The sequence below is a fragment of the Drosophila yakuba genome, chromosome 2L (assembly GCF_016746365.2).
Source record: "Drosophila yakuba strain Tai18E2 chromosome 2L, Prin_Dyak_Tai18E2_2.1, whole genome shotgun sequence".
Classification (NCBI taxonomy): Eukaryota; Metazoa; Arthropoda; class Insecta; order Diptera; family Drosophilidae; genus Drosophila; species Drosophila yakuba.
The window spans coordinates 25,695,974-25,720,957 of record NC_052527.2 but is presented as its reverse complement, the minus strand read 5'-3'; the positions used below and the strand labels follow the sequence as shown (position 1 = coordinate 25,720,957).

Sequence of the window (24,984 nt, the reverse complement as noted above, 5' to 3'; positions counted from 1 at the left end):
AGCTGCAAGGGTCTGCAAGTCGTACTAAAGGGCATAGAGCCTGATGTAACACCAGACGAAATAAAGCTGGCGGTACAGGATAAAGGACTTACCGCAAAATCAGTCTTCAACATCCTAAACAAAAATAGACAGCCGCAACCACTCTTCAAGGTGGAACTTGCACCTGAAGCAAAGATGCCGAAAAGAAACGATGTCCATCCAATCTACAAACTTAAATTTTTACTATTTCGTATAATCACTGTAGAAGAACCTCACAAACGTAACAATCTGGTACAATGTATGAACTGCCAAAAATAAGGCCATACAAAGTCTTACTGTAAGCTGCGCCCAGTGTGCATAGCCTGTGGCGAACTCCACGACAAAGCCAGCTGCAGTGCACCCAAAGAAGACACAAGCCGAAAAAAGTGTGGCAACTGTGGAGGCAACCACACAGCCAACTACAAGGCTGCCTGCTCGTTACCAAAAACGCGTCATATGCAAGCGCTCTAAGATCAGGTCTAGAGCCCCCAGCCTCCAATGCGCCATGTTCACAAGCCAAATATGTGGACTTCAATTCGGTACAAGACAAAAAGCTAATGGAACAACAACAAAACAATTTCGAAGCAATGATATTTACCTTTATATTTACCAGAGCATGGCGGAGTTTATGGCGCTTATGCGGACAACCATGCAAGATCTAATGCGCAATCAAAACATGTTGATACAACTGCTTGTATCACAACAATCAAAATAATCATCTTCATGGCCTCGCTAAGAATCTCTTCGTGGAACGCCAATGGCGTTTCACAGCACAAACTTGAGCTAGCTTAATTCCAACTCGAAAAGCACATCGACGTAATGCTACTTTCGGAAACCCAACTCAAAAACAAATATAACTTCAACATAAGAGGATATATTTTCTACGGAACCAATTACCCTGATGGTAAGGTCCACGGCGGGACCGGGATTTTGATAAGAAGCCGTCTTACCACCATTGTCATATTGAGACTGCCGAAAACTATCTACAAGCAACATCAATAAAAATTCATTTGGATTATGGTAACCAGCTTACTTTAGCCGCTGTTTACTGCCCACATCGTTTCACTTTATCTGAAGACCAATTTATGGAATTCTTCAACTCACTTGGAGAACATTTTATAGCAGCTGGGGACTATAATGCCAAGCACACACACTGGGGGTTTCGACTCGTGAATCCAAAAGGAAAACAGCTCTACAACGCCATTATAAAAGCAAACAACAAGCTCGACCACGTTTCTCCTGGCACACCTACATATTGGCCTACTGACCCCAAAAAACTACATGATCTAATTGATTTCGCAGTCACCAAAAACATTCCCCGTAATTTGATAAGCGCCGAGTGCCTCTCAGACCTATCATCTGACCAATCGCCCCTACTAATAAATCTGCTCCGACACCCAGAACCAGCAAACCTCTCTTACAAGTTGACTTCAGTAAAAACCAACTGGCTCAAATACAAAAAATACATAAGCTCACACATTGAGCTTAACCCACCTCTTGAAGCTGAAGCTGACATTGATAGTTTTGTTAACTCACTGGAGTCAATCATCGTTGCTGCAGCTCGCTGCTCAACGCCGCAAGCAGTAAGCAAAATTACAAATCACAAAAACACCAACCTGCAAATCGAACAACTTGTTCTCGAAAAACGGCGCCTACGGCGAGAATGGCAGTCCTCCAGATCACCGTCGGCAAAACAAAAGTTAAAAGACTCCACACGCAAACTTACAAAAGCTTCAAAGCAAGAAGAAGAGCTTGCCCAACGCACTTATATTGAAAAATTATCAACATCCAGTACAAAAAACTCACTGTGGAAAGCTCACCCAACTCTTGGCTCACCCACAGCATTACCCAGCTCTTCAACGCCATCAACAAACTTGGCTACTTTCCAGTAAGATGGAAAAAGTCAACAATAATAATGATACCAAAGCCGTGAAAAGATCACCCTGTTCCATCGTCGTACAGACCCATAAGCCTTCTATCCTGCTTATCGAAACTTTTCGCCTACTGCAGGCATTTGACAGAGTTTGGCTGGACGGTCTGATGTACAAAATCAAAACAACGCTTCCAAACAACACTCATAAACTGCTAAAATCGTACCTCTACAACAGGAAGTTTGTAGTGAGGTGCAACACTGCGTTATCCGACGAACACAGTATTGAAGCCGGTGTCCCACAAGGCAGCGTACTAGGCCCAACACTATACGTCCTATTTACAGCAGACATCCCTACAAGCAGCAACCTAACAGTTTCAACATTTGCGGATGACACAGCTATTCTCAGCCGCTCCAGATGCCCAATCAAAGCATCATCTCAGTTAGCCGTCTACCTGGTCGACGTGGAAAAGTGGCTATCCGACTGGCGTATAAAGGTAAACGAACAAAAATTCAAGCAAGTAACTTTTACCCAACTTTTACCCAGGCAAGATTGTCCACCGCTCACGCCGAACAACGTCGCACTTCCAACGGCAAACGAAGTGACGTATCTTGGAGTATAGAAGACTAACTTGGCGCCGACACATCGAAGCCAAGAGAACTCACTTAAAACTGAAGGCCAACAGCCTTCATTGGCTTATCAACTCCCGCTCACCACTCAGTTTGGACTTCAAGGTGCTGCTCTACAGCTCAGTGTTAAAACCAATCTGGACTTACGGCTGCCAGCTATGAGGAAATGCCAGCAACAACAACATCGATATCGTTTAGAGAGCTCAGACGAAGATATTGAGAACTATCACCGGGGCACCTTGGTATGTTCGAAACGCCAGCATTCACAAAGAACTAAAAGTGCCACCTGTAAAAGACGAAAAAAAGGAAAAGTACCTTAACAATCCTAACCAGCTCGCGAGGAGTCTAACAAGGCTAAGCAGCCGATCACGCCTAAGTCGAAACGACTTGCCAACCCAGAAGTAATTTTTTTTTTAGGGCCGCTTTTATAATACAGTTCAAGAAATGTACTAGTAATTAGTAGTTATACTTAAGATTTGTTAACTTGTTGTTAGTTTTCGGTACAGAAAAGATACAACAAATAAAAAGCTCCAAACTGGAAAAAAAATTTTTTTTTATTACTATTTGAAATTTAATATATATAGGAAAAATACATAAATAAAAAAATACAAAAAATTAACCTTTTAAGTAAAACCTTATAAAACCAATCTATAATATTATGTTGTTTTTCAAAAGAAGGGAGGTGTAGGATGCGCACATATAGAATACCCACTGCACTAGCCAATAGTACATATACACACTGTAACACTTTGTTGCAATGTTTATGGAAATATTCCACTTCAAGTGCATGTGATATTTGATCACCCATTTCTGCACAAACGTCATAAATGCAGGATCAGCATTAATGCTGATCACTTGTGAGCGCACATAACATTCCCTCTCTTAACAGAGTAATACCTAAGTAATATTCCCTCTCCGCTGTCCAACTGTGGACAGCGCAGCAATGAGACTTGGCCTTACTTAGAACCTAAGGAAGAATGTTCAGATCAGATACAACTGAACTTTGGAAGCGGTACCTTCGCTGCTTTCAACAAAAATAAAGAAACACACAAGACTAAGGGGAACAAAGAAAATGCAAGTCGACAATAAACGAGTGTCCGATAACGAGTTCAGCGGCGGCAATAGGTCGCAGAAAAAGAACCTACTCCAGTTACGGGCACAGTTCACCGAGGGGGTATTGACTCCCAAAATAGGGAAAATTTAGAAATATGACTCCTAGGTGGGAACACTTGACATAGAAGACCGAAAGATCATAAAATCTCTAAGCCGGTATAAAAAGACATTAAACTTTCAATGTTCAATATTGTTTAGATAAAAAAATAACAAATTATGGTATAGAGGATGGTTACACGGACGCAGCCTTGTGGTACTCCGGGTCTAATGGGCCTAGGTGATGTTTCGTCGGCGTATTAGTCCTTGTGTCCTAGATAAGAACTAGGGTCGAGGCCACATTTCCTCTCCTTCATATATACGATCCCCGTCAAACGTTATGTCATCATTTCTGATGACTTCACTTCCCGCGTCAGCACCCCTTTTACAAATGTTTACCTACATATTCTGTTGTAGTTAAATTAATAGCATATTTTATTGCTGGCTAGATGTAATATAAAAATTAAAGGCTAGTATACAAGACCTCTAAGAAGAGAAGCGAAGAGTATCGAATTCACCACCGGACAGAGCACACGTTAACAAAAATTGTTGCCTATTCACGACTACAAGCTTCGCTCAGGCGCAAGGCGGATACTCGCAACTAACATTAAACTCGATATTAAACATTTAATTCTATTAATAAATTGCATTACCTGGAAGAGGCTAACAATAAAATATCTGAAGCTTCAGCCCATATCGGGGCTGTGCAGTCAGACTGAAGGAGTAGTCTAAGTTCCTGCCTTGGACCCCTGCAGTTGAGCATTATGCGCTCTAGCGTCCTAGCGACGCTTGCCGCCTTCCTGTTCGCTTCCGCCAGATGTTCTTTGAACGACAGCTTGTGCCGACATGACCGTGGTTTCTCCGACTTCGATGGCAGCTGACTCTACTGGTTAGCGGCTAGTATAGCACAACCCCTGTTTTGTGGTGTGCAATGTTCAGGCCGACCGATGAGAGCCACTCCACTATGGTGCAAGCTAGGCGTGTTAGCTAGGCTCTCAGCTTCTCGAACGGTTTTTGCGATAAATACTACGGGAATATCGTTCGCGAAGCCAATCACCCTGGACTTCCTGGTAGGGGCAACCGTAGCACCCCATCGTACATGGCAATAAACAGCAGTGGCCCGTGTACTAAGCCTTGGAAGACTCCAAGGTTACCGAACATCGCTTCCATCTGCACGTGTATATGTCACCTACTTGACGTTGGTCAGGATTATGAGATGGTCCAGTCCAATTTCCGATAGCGTATCGGCACAAAGGTCCTACCTATCAGCCTTCGTCCTTTTTGGAGGTGTTTTGCGGCTCGAGCCGGAGGGGCTGTTTGGGGTCCTTGCTCGCTTCGGCGTGTCCTGTCCATCTCCCGTCTCAGCAAGGTTTTACCCGTCAATCTGTGGTGCCTCAGGAGTCATTGGTAGGATTGACAAAATCAAGATTTTCCTGCTACTTTGGAAAGCTCCCGCGTTGTCCAATTCACTTTCGATTTTGCTTGTTGCGATCACTGTCGAGGCGGCCAATCTTGTCACCACCTCGCCAGGTAGCTTCAAAACGTGATTTGGGGCAGCCAGAACGCATGCCCCTGCCGTGGAATTTACCACGGGTGGATTTCCAACCCAGTAGTGCTGTTTATAACAGACATTCTTCACTCGAAAGCATTCTTCTGCCAAACCACGTGGTCGCCCACTATGGGTCAAACGGATGCTACGACCAGCGACAAGATCTTTTGTCGAACCTCGTAGCAAATAGCTTCTGACGGGTAGCGAAGGCATTTGCCACCTGTGGTCGGAGACGGCTGAGGCTGTGCCGCGTTACCAGACCGGTAACTTAAGCCGTTTGGTTTACCACTGGTTGCGAATCTGACTGCGAGATCAGCTGGCGTGACAACGCATCTCGTGTTGCATAGAAAGAAAGGGGACAAATAAGAAAAACAGAAGGGAAAGCTTCGAAAATTTTCACCCTGACCTATTCCAAGGCCTGGAGATCGGAGCCGGCTGGCAGTCCGTGGACTAGCGACGGAAGTGCAGTCCGTCACTGTTGGCACGTCGCTGGCTCAACGCGAAAATTTTTGAGTTTACTACTACTATACCTTAGATGACCATAGCGGCATCGCCCGATGTTGTGCGAAGGGCACAGGTCGCTTGGACGCCGCACACTGGAGCTGCGTAGAGCAGCTGGGATGAAGAAACTTTGGTCAGTAACTTTGGGCTTCTCGTGTTTGGAAACATTCTCGACAGAGACCTAGTATAGCGCTAGCCCTTTTGTGGGCGTACTCAAGGTGCTCTCGGAACGAAAGGCTGTGGTACCCCCAACTTGAATGCAGCGGTCCCAAGCGGTCCATCATTCTAGCCGAGTCAGCCGTGTTAAACACGTTTCGGATGTTGAGCGTCACCACCAGGCAGTACTTCTTACCACCTTTCCACTCGGAGCCTGCAATGGCTCTGGCTGCCGTGTTGGTGACCGCGGAGATCGTGCCACCGTCGACAATCCTTTCCGGTATCCGTACTGGTTTGGGGAAAGGCCCCCTGCAGCCGTTATCGCTTCGTCGAGCCCTGCCGCAATCAACATCTCGAAGGCCTTGCCGATCGTGTCCAGCAGGCAGATGGGTATGTACGAAGATGGTTCTCCCGGGGTCCTGGCCTTCTATCTGTCGGGGAACGTTCCCTCGGCGGTTTCCTTAGGGTGAATGGACAATAGCTGCTTGGTTGCCCTGTTCCGGTTCCGTGACCGGCCGTAATCCGTCTCCGCATGACCGAATCTGCCTGGGGTCAGGATGATGCCGAAATATTCCAGTGCAGTCGGTTCAAGCTAAGTCGAATCAGAGACATTGAGACGGTTTCTGGCGAGTACCTAACACAGGTACCACTTCTGTCTATAGGGCTCTTGCATCTACTTGCAATGTGGAGGGCCACTCATCTCGCGGTTCTGGCACAGAGACTAGTCAATTTTAATATGGCTGTGCTTTGCGACTACCTTCCCTTCGGGGACGGGCAAGCTAAATGAGTGATGGAGTTTGGGTGCCGACATGGATGCGCTTAGCAACCATCCTGTAGGCACCGCCCCACGGGTCGCTTTCCGCTGCGTCACAGAGTTACAAAAACGCTTCGCGCTTGCTGGCTCTAGCCGCTTTCTTGAATGCCCTATTTGCGACCTTATACACCTCGTGGCATGCTTTCAGTCCTGAGGTGTCACGAGCTCTTTGGACGAGTCTCTAAGCTGATGCTGCTCTGCGCGGCAATATTGTCGCTCCACCAGAAGACGGAGGTGGTGTCTTCGATACGTTTTACTCGTCTGCATGCTTTGTTCACAGCCTTCCTCAACCCTCGCTTCCACTTTCGTTTTCGTTTCAGGTCGTGGAGAGCGGCGGCGAACTCCTCTAGGCTCATGGAGTCCTGACGGGAAGCCTCAAGTTGGAGCATGGACTACCCTGCTGTTGAGTGCTCTTATGCCGATTTCGACCTAGATCGCTCTGTGGTAACTGCCTGTCTACACCTCCTTGATGCTTCAATGGGAGAAGCGTTAGAGTGGAATGCTAACGATCGTGAGGTCGATTATTGACCCTGCTGGTTGCCCCCGTTTAGGAGGGCTACGTCCAGCGTAGCGAATATTTCGAGGATTGATTTGCCTCTAAGAGTTGTATGTGGTGAGCCCTACTCCAGTGCCCATGCATTAAAGCCACCTCCCCGGATACCCATATGGCTGCCTTGGCATAAAGACCTTCGTCTTTACATCGCGAACGGTAAGAGTGAGCAGCTCCTGCACCATCCTGCAATGATTCAAGCTAAGTCGAATCAGAGACATTGAGACGGTTTCTGGCGAGTACCTAACACAGGTACCACTTCTGTCTATAGGGCTCTTGCATCTACTTGCAATGTGGCGGGCCACTCATCTCGCGGATCTGGCACAGAGACTAGTCAATTTTAATATGGCTGTGCTTTGCGACTACCTTCCCTTCGGGGACGGGCAAGCTAAATGAGTGATGGAGTTTGGGTGCCGACATGGATGCGCTTAACAACCATCCTGTAGGCACCGCCCCACGGGTCGCTTTCCGCTGCGTCACAGAGTTACAAAAACGCTTCGCGCTTGCTGGCTCTAGCCGCTTTCTTGAATGCCCTATTTGCGACCTTATACACCTCGTGGCATGCTTTCAGTCCTGAGGTGTCACGAGCTCTTTGGACGAGTCTCTAAGCTGATGCTGCTCTGCGCGGCAATATTGTCGCTCCACCAGAAGACGGAGGTGGTGTCTTCGATACGTTTTACTCGTCTGCATGCTTTGTTCACAGCCTTCCTCAACCCTCGCTTCCACTTTCGTTTTCGTTTCAGGTCGTGGAGAGCGGCGGCGAACTCCTCTAGGCTCATGGTGTCCTGACGGGAAGCCTCAAGTTGGAGCATGGACTACCCTGCTGTTGAGTGCTCTTATGCCGATTTCGACCTAGATCGCTCTGTGGTAACTGCCTGTCTACACCTCCTTGATGCTTCAATGGGAGAAGCGTTAGAGTGGAATGCTAACGATCGTGAGGTCGATTATTGACCCTGCTGGTTGCCCCCGTTTAGGAGGGCTACGTCCAGCGTAGCGAATATTTCGAGGATTGATTTGCCTCTAAGAGTTGTATGTGGTGAGCCCTACTCCAGTGCCCATGCATTAAAGCCACCTCCCCGGATACCCATATGGCTGCCTTGGCATAAAGACCTTCGTCTTTACATCGCGAACGGTAAGAGTGAGCAGCTCCTGCACCATCCTGCAATGATTCAAGCTAAGTCGAATCAGAGACATTGAGACGGTTTCTGGCGAGTACCTAACACAGGTACCACTTCTGTCTATAGGGCTCTTGCATCTACTTGCAATGTGGCGGGCCACTCATCTCGCGGATCTGGCACAGAGACTAGTCAATTTTAATATGGCTGTGCTTTGCGACTACCTTCCCTTCGGGGACGGGCAAGCTAAATGAGTAGCGGTGAGTAGCGATAGCCCAAGTGAGTAACGATAGCCGCGAAAAGCTGCTGCGCCTTAGCCATCGCGTCAAGACCATGTATTCCGAAGACCGACACCTTGAAATCCTCACTCATAGCGCGGACCTCGGCAGTGCTACCAAGCACCTGGGCAATACTCTCCCCCTTATTGTGTCAGCGCTCATTGCACTACCCTTGGCCACCTCCATTAAAAGGTTACCGTTTGAGGTACACCTAACTTTGCTAACGCAGCTTCCCAAATCTGAAAGCTCGCTGTCATTCCTTCTGGTGACCATGACGAGGATCTCGCCGTAAGTTTTCCCTTGTGCTTGGATGATCACGGCTTTCGGCCGTGTGCGAGCTTTGCCCGGGCTGGCTTTCTTTTTCCTTGTGACCGTGCGCCACTCGGTCCTCGCTGGTGCTGGAGCGTCAGTCGTGCTTGGCGCAGTCTCTTGCTTTCCCTGTGGTGCCCTTAATGGCAGCTTTTTAGCCGCAGGTTGCGGGGGCTTGCTCAACAGTGGCAACAGACGCTTTCCGGGTTTCTACTGGAGAACGCTTGTGCCGGCTAGGTCTGTTTGCGTTGCGCGCTCCTTTTTCCACACCCTCGGGGCTTGCTTCTTCTTATCGGCAGTGCTCTCCACAGTGTGCGAGCATTTTGGGCACGCGGTTGCGACCGTTGACAACATTCAAGACCTCGCCCGGGATCCTTCCCAACTCCAATAGATTATCGAGGCAAGATGGTTTAATAGTTGCCTTACATTTCTTTGGCGACGTGCTCCTTTGGCTGTTTGGGATGGTCTCGCCTAGTGCTTTCTTGGGGGTATGGGTATTCCCGTACTCCTGGTCCTTCTGTGGTTCCGATGCGCATCCCGGGCTGAGGATAGGTGACCGAATAAGCCAGTTGCGTTTTTAAAGGCCATTGGGCCTCATAGGTCAATTAGGTCCTTGTGGCTTGTGGCTGTGTCGGCAGTGGCGGCCAATTCAGCCACCGCCACTTAGCCACTCCTATCGGTGTATGTGTGCGTGTATGTTTTTTTTTTATAATGCCATGCGTTAGGAAAATAAAAATCTTTGAAAGATACAACCTACCGTCCGTAGGTGGCGTGCACGATTCATAATACATAGTGTGATTATGCCTACGATCAAGCTGCAGCTTAGCTTGCGGGGCAGTGAAGACTGCTGACTGACGAACAATTCGAATGTAATTATTTTTACCGGCACGTCTAATATTTATTCTCGTTATGACGTTTTGTTGGAGAGTTGAGGGGTTAATCAAGATTCCATGACCCAAACTCGACGAGCTTACTCTTTAAGCAAAATGCCTGAACATGCCCCTCCCTCTGTCCTTACCCAAGGCACGGGCACTAATACGCCTACGTAACAACACTCAAGCTTTTAGCATGTATACCTCACGCTAACCTCACCACTAGTCTCTACTAGATTCCTGAGTACTTCGCATAGAATCCATCAGCCACGTAGGAAAGGATGCCTTGTTCCACAATTTCCACAAATTTTTATCCGTGAGAGGAGCGAAATTAAAGTCCACACTAATTCGGAAGACAACTACAGAGAGCCCACGAAGTATCTGAACGACAAAAAACAAAAATTATTACATATACCATCTTTAAAGCAGCAAAGGTATACAAGTTGCTTTAAAGGGCATTGAGGAAGAAATTACGGAGGCGCTACAGGAAAAGGGATTTTTCCGCTTTTTCTCAACAAAGATAAAAAGCCGCACCCACTACTTAAGGTTGCGTTCGAAACTGAAAAAAACAATCTACAGTTTCTTCTGCGGCGTAAAATTACAGTATGTGAGTCGCTTAGCGCAAGACTCCTGTTAAATGTACGAACTGTCAATAATATGGCCATACCCGATCTTATTGTACACTATACTACCACAGTCCGCTGTTGCTTGTCGTAGGAGGCGACTAATACGGCTATAGGTCGCTCTGCCCGTGCTTGTCGGAGCCAAAGGAGTGAGGCCGACCGAGCCTCTAATTTCGGTACCACGGGTTGATCAGCTCTCCAAGGTTGCTCATTGAGGTAGGCCCCCTAGTGGGAGTATCGTGGTGGCTGTGGTTGATACCGCTCGCGGGTAGAGCCTTCGTGCTCGACGTTTGAGTTACGGCGATGGTTTACGCAAAACTCGGGTGCTGTGACTCTTAGATCAGTAGAGATTTTAGGTAGATCTCGCTCCTCAGCAAGGGGGAGTGCTTGCCCGGCAAGCAAGCACTCGAATTGCCACCGGGGTGGTTGCTATGTACATAGCTATAGCTTCTAGACCGAGATGTTTGTCTAACGTATACAGACTAATGCATCTTTGGATGTCGTGGTTGTAATCCCTTCAATGTGGAACACGCCACGTAAAACAAGTTCGGAGGGATCCGAAATCACACACTGTACACTGCGCACTGTGTATGAGATCTCCACGCCTCTGCACACTGCCCAGCAAACAAGAACAAACCCAGTGAGAAAAGGTGGCAATCACACAGCAAACTACAGAAGCTTCCCAGTTTACAAGGAGCTGAAAAGTTTTTTACGGTACTAATAAACCCGGATCACCATCAGATAAACAGAGACTGAAATGTGCCACAAATAAGCTAACCAAAGCCCTAAATCAAGAAGAGGAGCATGCCAAACGTCGATACATAGAGAAACAAAAGTACACCATCCGAGTGGAAGGAGAGATAAGAACTTCATCGGATCTGCCGGTGTATAGCAAACATTATCCGTATACCGCTTCATTAAGACCAGAGGTTGAGAAACAAATGAAGCAATTTCTACTAGATGGCATAATAAGACATTCACGGTCACCATACAACGCTCCCGTATGGATTGTCCCTAAGAAAGCCGATGCCTCTGGAGAAAGGAAGTAGCGGATTGACAATCGCAAACATAAGTCAATCACCATTTCGGATAGTTACCCTATGCTAGAGATCGGAGAAATTGGGCGACAACAAATATTTCTCAGTTCTAGATCTAAAAAGCGGATTTCACCAAATTCCTTTAAAACCAAAAGATATAGAGAAGACGGCATTCGCAATAAACGGTGGAAATCTTAAGAACTCGCCACCAATATTCCAGAGAGCGTTGGATGATATCTTACGAAACCACGTAAGGAAAATATGCCACGTGTATATCGACGATATCATAGTTTTCAGTCAGTCCGAGTATTCGAAACGTTAAATGAAGCCAACATGAAAGTTCAAATAGATAAGTGTGAGTTTTTCAGAGAAGAAGTCGATTTCTTAGGGTTCACGATTTCTAGGCACGGTATCAAGACGAACGCCGAAAAGGTAAAGGCAATCAAAAACTTTCCGGCCTTCAAAACTTTAAGGGAATTACGATCATTCTTGGGGTTAGCCAATTATTATAGAAGATTCATTAGCGAAGCTTGCCAAACCACTCACAATTCTACTTAGAGGCGAAAACGGTCGCACATCCAAATACATCTCCAACAGAACTAGAATAGAATTGGACAAAGAGGAAATAGATGCATTTAGCAAAATAAGACGAGCTTTAGCTTTCTAGTATGTTGTTCTATCTTATGCCAACTTTACTCAAGAGTTTCAACTACACACCGATGCATCAAATTTCGCTATTGGTGTAGTCCTTGAACAAGATTCTCGCCCTATCACGTTTAACTCTCGTACTCTAACGAAGACCGAAGAAAACTACGCTGCAAATGAGAAAGAATTGCTAGCTATTGTATGGGCTCTCAAGATTTTACTAATGTATCTATACGGTACTGCCAAGGCGGTTATCTACACCGATCGTTAGCCCCTGACCCTTGCGCGAGAAATAATAACGCAAATCTAAAACGCTGGAGAAGTTACTTGGATGAATATAATCATGAGCATCGATACAGGCCAGGTACCTCCAATGTAGTAGGAGACGCTTTTTTCTAGAATCCCAGTCGACACGCAGGTGAATTCTACAACAGCCACAATTCACAGTGATCAAAGCTCTTCACATACCCTGATACCAATGGAAAGCGTACCGATTAACGTTATCAAGAATCAGCTATTACTGCTAACATCAGATGAAGAGTCCGAAGCCTTGCAAAACTTTCAAATTATCCAAGTATGACAGACATCCTAATAACAGGGAAATACATTCAACTCCGATACCAACTCATCCAGGCCAGATCATCCACATAGACATTTATACCACACAAAAAAAACTTGTACCTACAGCAATAGATAAATTTTCGAAATACGCTCAAGTTAAACTACTTTAATCAAAAGCTTCAAAAGACTTGAAACATCCGCTAAGGGAAATAATGATAGCCTTCTGCATGCCTAAGTTGGTCGTTATGGACATCGAGAAAGCACTAAACTCCGCCACCATAAAATTTTTGCTGCAAGATCAGCTACAAGCAACTGTCTACACGACACCATCTTATTCTTCTACCAGTAATGGTCACGTTGAGAGATTCCACTCAACTTTGACAGAAATTATGAGATGCTTAAGCAGAGACTCTGGCACAGCTACATTCGAAGAAATAATCTTTAAAGCTGTTCAGGAGTACATTGCATCCGTTCATTCAACCACGAAAACAAATCCAATAGACATATTTTTCGGTCATCGCCAAATCACAGAGCCCCAAATACTAGACTCTGTACGTAAAGATTTCACTCAAAGTTTAAAAAATAAACGAGAAGGAAGTATTCCTTATCACAATCAAAAGAAATCCCCCATAAAACAGTATGATAAAGGTGACGTAGTCTATGTTAGGATCGATAAAAGGCTAGGTTCCAAATTATCACCAAAGTACAGAAAGGAGTTAGTTGCAGAAGATATGAAAACAACTATTTAAACTCGTTCAGGGAGGGTGGTCCACAAAAAAATATAAAAACATAATATCCTTTCAGGTTATTTTCCTTACCAACACTGTAAAAACAAGAGTTTTTTTTTGAGTATAAATGATAAGTCGGATGGTGCTAGTTTAATAGTTAAATTTTAATGACAATTCTTGATTATTTCTCCTCACTTAAACTCCTCCTGGCTATATCTTCAACTTCAATTTTTTATCTGTCCTTGTTCTATTCTCTCTTTTTTCTAATTCCTATCTGCCACTCGTTCGCTAGTACGAGTTGGCAGCCTAGCGCAATAGCTGTTATGTTAACATCATTCAAAAAACGCGGAATTCAAATATACAAGATTATTCTAATTGGGTTTTGACCCAACATACCGGCCCCCTTGAAAGTATGCGATTGACTTTCAAGAGACAGGTAATAAGGTGAGTTTCCGTATAGGGCGGCCGATGATTCCCTTGGCAGTGCGTACGTCGGCTACACGCACGATGTTGTCCGCTCCTGCAATCGTGCTGACTATGCGCCCAAGAAGCCACCGTTGTGGGGGGAGATTATCCTCGTGAACGATGACCATGTCGTTGACAGCCAAATTTGGTGAAGTCTTCGTCCAGGTTGTGCGAACTTGGAGCTCGTTGATGTACTCGTGGCTCCAGCGACTCCAGATGTGATGTTTGAGTGCGCTGACCCTTTTCCATCGATCCAACTTGTCCAGGTTGTCGTCGATTGGTGGAAGTTCCGGTAGTGCTCGGAGTGCGTCATCCACTAAGAAGTGGCCAGGCGTGAGAGCGGCCAGGTCGTTTGGGTCTGATGAGAGCGGCGTTAACGGGCGAGAGTTCAGGATCGCCTCGACGTCAGCAGCTGCAGTGGCTAACTCCTCGAAGGTTAACCTGGTGTCTCGAAGAGTGCGATTGAGTAGTCCCTTGACACTTTTTACTGCAGCTTCCCATATGCCCCCGAAGTGTGGAGCCCTGGGTGGAATAAAGTGGAAGTTAATGAACTCTGAGCGACAGGAATAGTGGATTGTTTTTGTTGTTTCGTCTTTAAACAGAAACTGCTTCAACGATTCGAGCTTGTTCTTAGCTCCTGCGAAATTTGTACCGTTGTCACAGAATATGTCCGAGGGATGTCCGCGTCGGGCAATAAAACGCTTTAGTGATGCAATGAAGCTATCCGTCGTGAGATCCGATACCACTTCGACATGTATCGCCTTCGTGGCAAAGCAAACGAAGACGGCTAGGTAGGCCTTGGTAGGCGGCTTACCCCGGATGCGCAAATAGACGTTGATTGGTCCGCAAAAGTCTATTCCGCATCTTGAAAATGGTTTAGAGGGTGTGATCCGCTCTTTAGGCAGTTGGCCCATTAGCTGCCTTTCGAGAGTTGGTCGATAGCGGCGACAATGTATACATGAGCGAACGACTTGTCGCGCCAAGTCCCTTGCATTCACTATCCAGAACTGTTTTCTAATTAAAGCGACGGGCGTCCGTGGCCCGGCGTGATAGTTCTGTAGATGAAGATGGCGAGCGAACTGTGACACAAATGGATCCTTAGCTGGGAGCAGCACAGGATGCTTTTGGGTTTCTGGGTAGTCTGCTAGCTCCAGGCGCCCTCCGACCTTTAGCATTTGGAAGCCATCTGTAACCTGGAGGATGAGACTAAAATTTTTAAGGTTTGTGCGAATCGGATGGCCCTTCAGGACCGAGGACATCTCTTGAGCGAAGTGAATAGTTTGAATATTCCAGACGATGCAATGTAGCGCCCGCATCAGTTCTGCTGGCGTCGGCGAAGGTGATTGGAATGGCGTTAGTTTACGGCAGCGCTGAGTAAATCTGTACATCCAAGCGATAACTAGAAGGCAGCGATGATGCGAACTGATCTTGTAGATTCCTTCAAGCAGTTGATTACTAGTCGTGTGTACGGCAAAGGCTGATTTTCTCTTCTCCAGTTGGACAGTTTCCATATTAATGTCACTGTTGTCTCGACTGTCCTTTGGCCAATGTTGATGATCTTGGCCTAGGAACTCAGGTCCCTCGAACCATATCGATTGTTCCAACTCGGTGATAGTGCAGCCCCTGGACAAGATATCAGCCGGGTTGCAGTGAGTAGGTACATGTCTCCAGTGGCAATCTGACGTGAGTTCTTGAATTTCGGCAATTCGATTGCCGACAAAGGTTGATAAGGTGGCCGAGTGTTGGCGATTCCAATGTAGAACAATTTGAGAATCGCACCATAAGAACGAAGTCGTCTTTCTGTCAGCGAAGATTCTAACGATTTTTTTGTAGAGCTGTGCTAACAAATGTGCTCCACACAGTTCTAATTTCGGCAGAGATAGCTTCTTGGTGGGAGCAACTCTGGACTTCGATGTGATTAGCTGTACCTTGGTCAGCCCATCTGATCCGATTGTGCGAGCGTAGATGCAGCATCCATACGCTCGAATGGAGGCGTCACAAAAGCCGTGTATTTGAAAAGTATGTATCGCTGATTGGAGGCAATATCTTGGTATTGCTACAGACTCCAACGACGAAAGCGATGCAAGCGGGGACATCCAAGCTGTATGAATGCCTTGGGGTACTGACTCGTCCCAATGTAGTTTTAGGAGCCACAGCTCCTGGAGGATAATTTTTGCCACTATGATGATGGGAGTAACTAATCCCAACGGATCAAACAGCGAAGAGGCTATGGACAAAATGGAGCGTTTGGTGACGTGGTCCGAATCGAATCTTGGCGAGAACGAGAACAGGAATGTGTCCCGTACTTGGTCCCATTTTAGGCCAAGTGTGCTGGTTAGCATTTCGTCGTCCAACTGCAAATGCTTGACTGTAGCGTCATCGACAAACTTGCAGTGATTTGAATGCCATTTTGCGAGTTCTAATTGGCCATCCTGTAGAATCGCTGTAACTTCCCTTTTGATTTGATGTAGCTCCTCTACCGTATCCGCTCCACCTAGGAAGTCATCCACATAGAAAGACGATTTGATGGCTTTAGCTCCAATCTCCAATTTGTCCATGAATTTGTCGGCTAGATATGACAAACTGCGTATGGCTAGATACGGTGCAGCCGCTGTGCCATAAGTTACAGTATTCAATTCGAAGGAGCTCAATGGTTGCGATGGCGACGCTCTCCAAAGAATGTATTGGAATCTGCGATCCTCGGCAAACATGTTGACTTGGCGGAACATCTTGACCACATCAGCAGTGATGGCATAGGAAAACGCAGGAGTAGTGTATAAATTTCTGGCTGAATAGTCGGCCCGACCATCAGAATGTCGTTGAGCGATTTCTGGGACGTCGTCTTGCAAGATGCGTCGAAAACCACTCTGAGCTTTGTTGATGTGCTATTAGGCTTGAGCACGAAGTGGTGCGGAATATAATAATGCGGAGTGTTTAACTGTGGATGGCTCACGGGACTCATGTGTCCCAGATTTTGAAACTCCTGCATAAATTCAACATATTTGGCCCCTACCTCAGGCCTTTTGCATAGGCTGCGTTCGAGGGAGAGGAATCTCCTTTTGGCAATGTCGAATGAGGCTCCGAGAACGGTATGTTCATCTTTAAATGGAAATCGTACTTCCAATCGACCATCTGAATTACGTCGTACCGTTTTGGTGTAGAACTCCTCACAGTTTCGCTGCTCTGGCGTAAGTGTGATCTCAGGAGGCTCCACATGATCGATGCGCCATAGCCGTTCCATTTTTTGGTCAATTTCTGTTAATGCGATAGATGAGTACTGATGGAGTGTTCTAGGATGAGCTCGACATCGACCAGACACTATCCATCCAAGTAGTGTTTTTTGTAGTACGGGCAGATCCTTTCCTAATTTAATTTGGCCGACTGCCAATATATCGAAGAAGGTTTCCGTCCCCAAAAGCAGATCGATCCGACGAGACTTGTTGAAGCTCTCGTCAGCAAGAGATGAGTGCTGCGGAAAGTTCCACGCAGAAATGTCAATTTCCGATTCTGGATGATAGGCGATGTGGGATGTTACGCAAAAATCAAGGAGCAACTCGAATCAATTGTGCCTCGACTTGATATTGGTGGTTGCGTGGTGTTTAATTCGCGTTTGTGTTTCACCAATGCTACGAATCTCGAGGTTGAGCTTGCTCCGTGGCAGTCGAAGTCTTTTGGCAAACTCCTCGGATATGAAATTCACCTGAGAACATGAATCCAAAAGCGCTCTTCCTATTTTGTAGCTTCCAGATGCATCCTTGACCAGAATCAGTGCCGTGGCCAGAATGACACTGTCGGAACGAGACTCCGTGTGAGTATGCGCGACTGCGCATCCGAAACTTGTACAGGCTCCGCTTGAGGGAGTGGCAAGGGAGCTGCGGCCGATCCTGGCGATGGCCGATGAAGCAGCGAGTGATGCGGTAGTGCACATGAGTGGCACCTCCGCGTCGACGGGCAGTTGGCTACAAGATGACCCCTGCCAAGGCAATTAATGCATAGCTTGTGGCGCTTTACTGCATTGAGGCGATTATCTAGGGCGAGATTGATTAGTTCTGGGCATCTAAAGGTCTTGTGGTCTATCTGTGAACAGATGTTACAAGTTTGTGTGGTGCAATTGAAGGACAGACTTGCCTGATTCCTCTGCGAGCGCGACCTATGGCCTCCTGGTTGACTCATAGGGGCTTCAGCAGGAGGCTTCTTATCCGATTCCAAATATTGACAATGACGTTCAACGACTCCAACCCATTTGTCCCACGAAGGCAACGTAGTGTAGTCCAGCGACTCATTCCACTTCCTCTTAGTCTCCTGGTCCACTTTGCCCATAACTATGGAGATGAGCATGGCCTCGCAAATCTGTGGCTCGGAGCTCAACGAACGCAACGAGTTGTATAATGCGGATGCATTATCGATTAGGCTGCGCAACTGCTGACCATTTGACTTGGCGACAGTTGGCAATGCGAAGAGTGACGATATGTTATCCAAAAATACGAGAGTCGGGTTGTCATAGCGCTGCTTTAAGCGGTCCAGAGCCTTTGTGTAGTTGTCTGTTCAAGGGCTGGTCCTCGAAGACAGTTTAATAACTGGTTGAACTTCTCGATCTTAGACATGGATGGCTGGTGGCCAATAACTTGGTCAAACGACAAGATAAAGTTTTGGTACTCGCAGTATTTGCCGTCAAATGTCGGCAATGATAAGCGCGGGAGCTTAACTGCAGATGTGTGCCCAAAATTAACCGTAGATTCATGAATGCCGGTGCTGTTAGCGTCTGGTTCAAGTTGCTCCTGAACGCAAACCTTGGCGTGGATAAACAGTTCCTCTATTTCGAAGCGAGTATTGCGCTGCGCCTCAGCTGGCTCCATCTGCTCTATGGCTTCCTGGGTAGATAAAGCAAGTTTAAAATACGATTCCAAAATCGACAAACGGCAAGATAATTCCAACGGAGATAAATTCAAACCAGGTTCCACTGATTTGCTCATACGTGTAAGGTTTTTTCGAGCACTCGTTCGTTGAGCTTTAAGTTGCTCCAGCGAAGACATTTTTACAGATGTTTGTTTACTTTATTTAATTTCGATCTGGCAATTCCTTGCTTGACAAGGTCTGTGAGAGCGAGCGAGACGACGAGATGTAGTGGAAAATTTTCGCTCGCCAAGCCTAGAGTGCAACCTAGAGTGTTGCGACAGAATGAGGTTATGTATGAGGGTGCTTCTGGGGGCAATATGTATAGATGGAGGACCGAGATGTCGACTCCAACTATGGCGATGACACTTGGAGGATGTCCAACGATGTCCAATGATGCGGCGGGAGACCCTTGAGTATAGCCGGCAGCTGCGTTGCATGTAATTGTGCGCAAATGCACTAGCGAAAATCCTATGCGGACGCTGGGTAGATCGGCAGCGAACGCGGTGCGCGAATGTACGAGAGTTTGGCAGGGCAAAAGTCGTAAATGCTCGTGCGAGACTTAGAGCAAAGTAAAAATGGGGGCGAACGTAACCACAATCATCACCACAATTAACTAAAACGTAGCACAAGTCCTGTCACGGTCGCCAAAATGTAAAAACAAGAGCTTTTTCTTGAGTATAAATGATAAGTCGGATGGTGCTAGTTTAATAGTTAAATTTTAATGACAATTCTTGATTATTTCTCCTCACTTAAACTCCTCGTGGCTATATCTTCAACTTCAATTTTTTATCTGTCCTTGTTCTATTCTCTCTTTTTTCTAATTCCTATCTGCCACTCGTTCGCTAGTACGAGTTGGCAGCCTAGCGCAACAGCTGTTATGTTAACATCATTCAAAAAACGCGGAATTCAAATATACAAGATTATTCTAATTGGGTTTTGACCCAACAAACACGTTTCGGTCTCACAACTATATAAGACTACTCTTACTCGCAGTTGATACCCATCAAAAAAGGCACTGCCGCAATACAGAATGGCACGTTTAAGATCATCCATGTGTTTGACGTAGAGGAATATAATCTTGAATATAATCATAATATCTTTTCAGGTTATTTTTCTTACCAACACGTTTCGGTCTCACAACTATATAAGACTACTCTTTCTCGCAGTTGATACCCATCAAAACAGGTACTGCCGCAATACAGAATGGCACGTTTAAAATCATCCATGTGCTTGACGTAGAGGAATACGAAACGGCGTTCTATAACTTGTCAAACCAAGTTAATATTTCATTAACGCTCGTGCTAACTGACTTTGTGGGAACTGTCGGTATAGATAAGGAAACCATGGACCTAAAAGGGACATTTCTCATCCAATTCGAGAACTCAACTATAAGAGTTGGAGGCGACATCTACATCTCAAAAGTCATGACACCCGCCGAAGCGACTCCACCACTGCTGTAACTGATGGCAGAGAAAACAAGGGTAGACGAGGTATTATCATTGCAGATGCTAAAAGAAGTCAACATAAACAACACAAAGCAACTGGAATTAATGAAAGGCAACCACAACATCGCTATAACAGCAAACTTCACAATCTTAGCCACGCTCCTAATTTTATTGGTCGTACTGCTAATACGCTTTATAATCGCAAAGAGAAGTTCTCAAGCAATCCTCAAAGTAACCAACGAGAAAACCGTAGCCCCAAAAGAAGACTCCAGGCCAACCACAACACAAAAGAGGCTCTACATCGCGATCGAGGACGTCCGCGCTTAAAGGGAGAGGATTTAACACCAAACATTATCAAGAGAATTAAGAGCACATCAGTCGCCAGTGCAAATTCATCATTGGAGATCCAAGCGAATACTCGAAATCCATGTTTAATTTGTGTGCGAAGTATCTCGCAGTAGCCGCGAGCCAATATTCTGAAATATTTTTCCTACGACCAAACGAAGTTCATGTCGCCATTTGGAGTAAAAAGGTACAAGGTTAAAACTCGGCATAACTTAAGCGTTGAGCCACAACGAGGAGCCTTACCTATTTGCGGTCAAGGCTCAACACAACATAGCAGGTTACAATTATATCTAGCACATGATCGCTAAAATGCCCAGGAGAAGCAAAAGAAAATAAAACGGAAAATAAAGTAAATCTGCTAACCGATATACGTCCAGGTGAAGCTCGGCGACCAGGAGAGGTTCGGATAACTGGGCTGATGTGCACGCCACTCAACGCGTATGCGAACATCGCGCCTGCAGACGGTGGCGAAGGAAATATGAGGAAGATAAGCACCGGTGAGCTGTTCATTCAAACACGTCACATCAAAAGGAGGTTAGCTGGCCCGAACACAAACCACACAGGCCATTCAAGAAAACGCAGACTTTCGAAACAACAGCCTACCCTTTCAGGCTAATACGTCTACTGAGCGATGCGGCTTTGGCAAAGATGCCTTAAAAGAGCATCTTTGGAGGCCGTGTCTACAGTTCCTTATGCCATTAGGATCCTAAGAATGCTAAATGGCCGACCTAAGATTATTTTCTCCAGCCTTCAGCCTGCAGTTCGGTCCAACAATATGGAATCATCAGGATAGCATTGGCCGTTTAAAATTACTGTGCGACAACCTCGTCGAGAAGCTGCCAAACGATTTAAAATTTGACTGGGGTTGACATCGGCTATTATCAGGAGAAGGCTGTGCAAATTTGCCTATGTTCGAGAACTGGCTATTGGGCGTCGCCATGTGTGCCACTATGGTTACGCGAAAAGCGCCAAACGTAGGCGATCGCAGAAACCCGAGGGAGCTAGTGCTCGGGCACTCCGAAACTACACCACCACAGGCGACACGACATCACATCCACAAGAGTGCACAGGCTGTCGGTATGCACGGAATTCCTGGATTGGGATTTCGTGAGAACTAGAAATGTATGCTATTGCTGCCTGCGGCCACACGCAGTTCGGAACTGCAGATCCAGAAAGAGTTGCGGATTGGACGACTGTAGAGAATTCGCCACGCTCTGCTTCACGCTTATTTATCAAACGATACGATAAGGAAACATTAGTCGTTTCGCCAGTTCTCTTTCATGGAAGGGAAAGGCGTTGTTTCGGTACATCCGGTACAACTATATGGACGAACACGATGCGTAAGTTCGTTTGCACTGGTGGACGAAGGCGCTGCCTGTACTCTGATAGAAAGAGAACTTGCTTATGAACTGGAGCTGGATGGACTGAAGAAAGATCTTTGTTTGCGTTGTACCGGGGACATAACAGACCAAGCGTCCAAACTTGTGAACGTTAAAATTTCGGCCATACGTCTTGTTCAAAAAGGAGTATGAACTGTCGCTCATCTGGATTTACCCACTCAAAGCTTAGAGGAAGAGCTCATAAACTCGCGCTGTCACCTCAATCCATTCCGATTCCAACTTATGAGAATGTAAAGGCGAGAATTATTATCGGTGTGGACAACATTAAAATCAGCATCCCGCTTGAGGTGCGCGAGCACCAAACTGGCTTAGTCTGTGGCTACGACAAAGTGGATCTATCCGACTCATACCATATGGCGGTAAGCCGACTTCGCTGTCTGGAGACATGATTGACAGCATGCAGAATAATCTGAAGAAATTTATCAGTCATTAGGAAGTAAAGGAGATCGTACACAGCTCTCGCTACTGGTACCTTCCAATATTTACAGTCACCAAACCAGACAAAGGGAAAACAAGGGTAGTTGGGGTATGCTGCGGCCGAAGTACATCGTTTAACAATGTTTTGCTTAAATGACTGGACATTCAAGTGTCCCTCTTGGGCACGCTACTACGATTCCGTGAGCGCAAAGGCGCTATAGCAGAAGATATACTTGAAATGTTTCATCAAGTGCGAGTGCGACCTGAGGATCAAAACTTTCAAATGTTTCTGTGCATATGGGCAGATGCTATACGTAGACCTTATATTTATGCGATGCAGGCCATGACGTTCGTAGCTTCATGCTCTCCAGCCTGGGCCAACTGTATAAACATACACAATCGACACAATCACCAGATGCTGTGGCTACAGTATAAAAAATGCCTTTGTCGATGACTGGCTGGAATCAGCCAATTCTGAGTATGAAATGGTGTCGATCGCCACTACTGTAAAGAAGATCCACGCAGGAGGGGGATTTAAAATTTGACGATGAACTTAAAATCATCCAAAATGCTGCGCAAGCTGGAGGATGGCGCCGATATGTCCGATAGGTGCCTTGTTGCTCCCAAGAATCAGGAGAAAGTGCTCGGGCTCCGGTAGATGCCTAAATCGATATTCCTGACTTATGCGAAAACTCGACAGCCACGAACAAAAGAGAAGAGTGCTGAGCGTTGTCATGTCCGACCCACTGGGGCTATAAGGGTTGTTCATCGTGCGGGCCAAAATCCTGCAAAACGACGACGATACATCAGACTTGAGGCATTGCCTGGATTTATTGCCCCGGGAAAGGGAAGTGCGGGTACCGAGATGTATCACCATGAAAATCGGCAGAGGAGAAATATTCAACGTTGAAGTTCAGCTTCAACCCTCCCGGTGCCCCTCACATGTGCGGGGCTTGAAAAAGACTCGAGCGGTCGACTAAATATGTCCTCACCGAGAGACTGCGTAAGAAACCACTGCGAGCTGCTTTTGCCATAAATAGCCGTCCGTCGGAACCGTCGGTCCCTGCGCCCAAACTTACCTACGCCCTAGATAATACGCTCAACCGAGGTAATGCAGATGCACCACTCCATTTATATGTATATTTTCGATATTGTACCGCAAGCTTAAATGTAAGAGATCTAAGCGAATACTCGAAATCCGTGTTTATTTTTGGAAGCGAGTCACTCGCGTTGGCCGCAGGCCAGCACGTCCGTTCCTACGAAAATGTAAACTCTACCGCCACAGATTATTGGTGGATACTGCATACACCCTGCTAAAAATAATTATAGTGAACTTCTAATAATCTTTGTATACTTGCCTTAAATTTTTATATTACACATGACACTAGCCAACAATATATTAATCAAAAAATTTATTATATTAATTGAACTACAACAAAGTGAGTAGGTTAACATTTGCAAAGGGGTTGCTGACGCGAGAAGTGGAGTAGGTACGAAATGATGACGGACAGGCTTGACAAAAGGGGACTGTCTTGCGCGGCCCGCAACGATCCATCAGCCATGCGGAAGGGGAGGGAATATGGCAGAAACATTGTCCTATCGCTTTACGTTCAAGCTGCAGCTTAGTTTGCGGGGCAGTGAGGACTGCTGACTGACGAACAGTGCGAATGTAATTATTTTTACAGGCACTTCTAATATTTAATTTTGAAGAGCTGAGAGGCTTATTAAGATCCCACGACCCAAAATCGACGAGCTTACGCTGGCAACCTGCTGCCTGAACATCAAATGCTCCTCCCTCGGCCTCAGTCCTTACCGGGCACTAATACACCGACGTAACAATACACAAGTTTTTTGCATGTATACCTCACGGTAACCTCTCCCCAAGATTCCTGAGTACTTTGCATAGAATCCATCAGCCACGAAGGAAAGGAGATTCGAGATTTGTAATCTCTTGTCCTCTAAACTTTTGGGAATACCTATCCCATTAAAAACTTCCCACACCGACGACTCTTCTGCTGCCTCTGCTTTTCCGTGTCTCTCACACTCTTACTGCCTCTTACACCTTGCCAAATGATGGCTGGCTTTTCGATTGATGGAGTGTTTATTGTTGGCTAAGAGGGTAACATTATAAAACTAAACTAAATAAACAATCGCTTTCACAAAACTTTAAATGCGCTTATTTACGCGTGCCTTTTCTATCTCCTCTTTTTCCTCCTCTATCTGTATCGATATAATACCGCTTAGCTATCGGTAACAAACTATCGGTGTCTGCTTAAAATTATTTCTGGACAACAACCCGCTCGATACACAGGTTTTAAAGTTTGAAAATTGTTTATATCTGCTATCGACGGTAAAGCCGTGCAAATGTTTACAACTAGGGAGCCGTCAATCGAAGCGTGAGAAAGATTTATAACTATTGAAATTGTGAGTACAATAAACCTATTAATTTGTTTTGGTTTTGCTGTGTAACATATTTTTTAGTTTTAACAACCGTTTTGGTTTATATAATATTACATTTATGGTGGATAATATATTTTTATATTTTTTGATGTTTAAATTAATTTGTACATCGGTACAAAAGCGCGCTCTCTGTCAATACTAACTCAACAGC

The 24,984-nt window shown here is 45.9% G+C and overlaps 1 protein-coding gene across 1 annotated transcript; it reads right to left on the bottom strand.

Moving 5' to 3' along the window:
• Window positions 1-13,830: 13,830 nt before the first annotated feature.
• Window positions 13,831-19,858, bottom strand: LOC122319474. Its single transcript, XM_043206801.1, has 6 exons — window positions 19,754-19,858; window positions 18,601-18,741; window positions 18,021-18,379; window positions 17,492-17,829; window positions 16,824-17,377; window positions 13,831-16,755 (listed from the first exon to the last, which is right to left on the bottom strand). The coding sequence occupies exons 1-6, from the start codon at window positions 19,856-19,858 to the stop codon at window positions 13,831-13,833; spliced, it is 4,422 nt and encodes a 1,473-aa protein (XP_043062736.1).
• Between the last annotated feature and the right edge of the window lie 5,126 nt (window positions 19,859-24,984).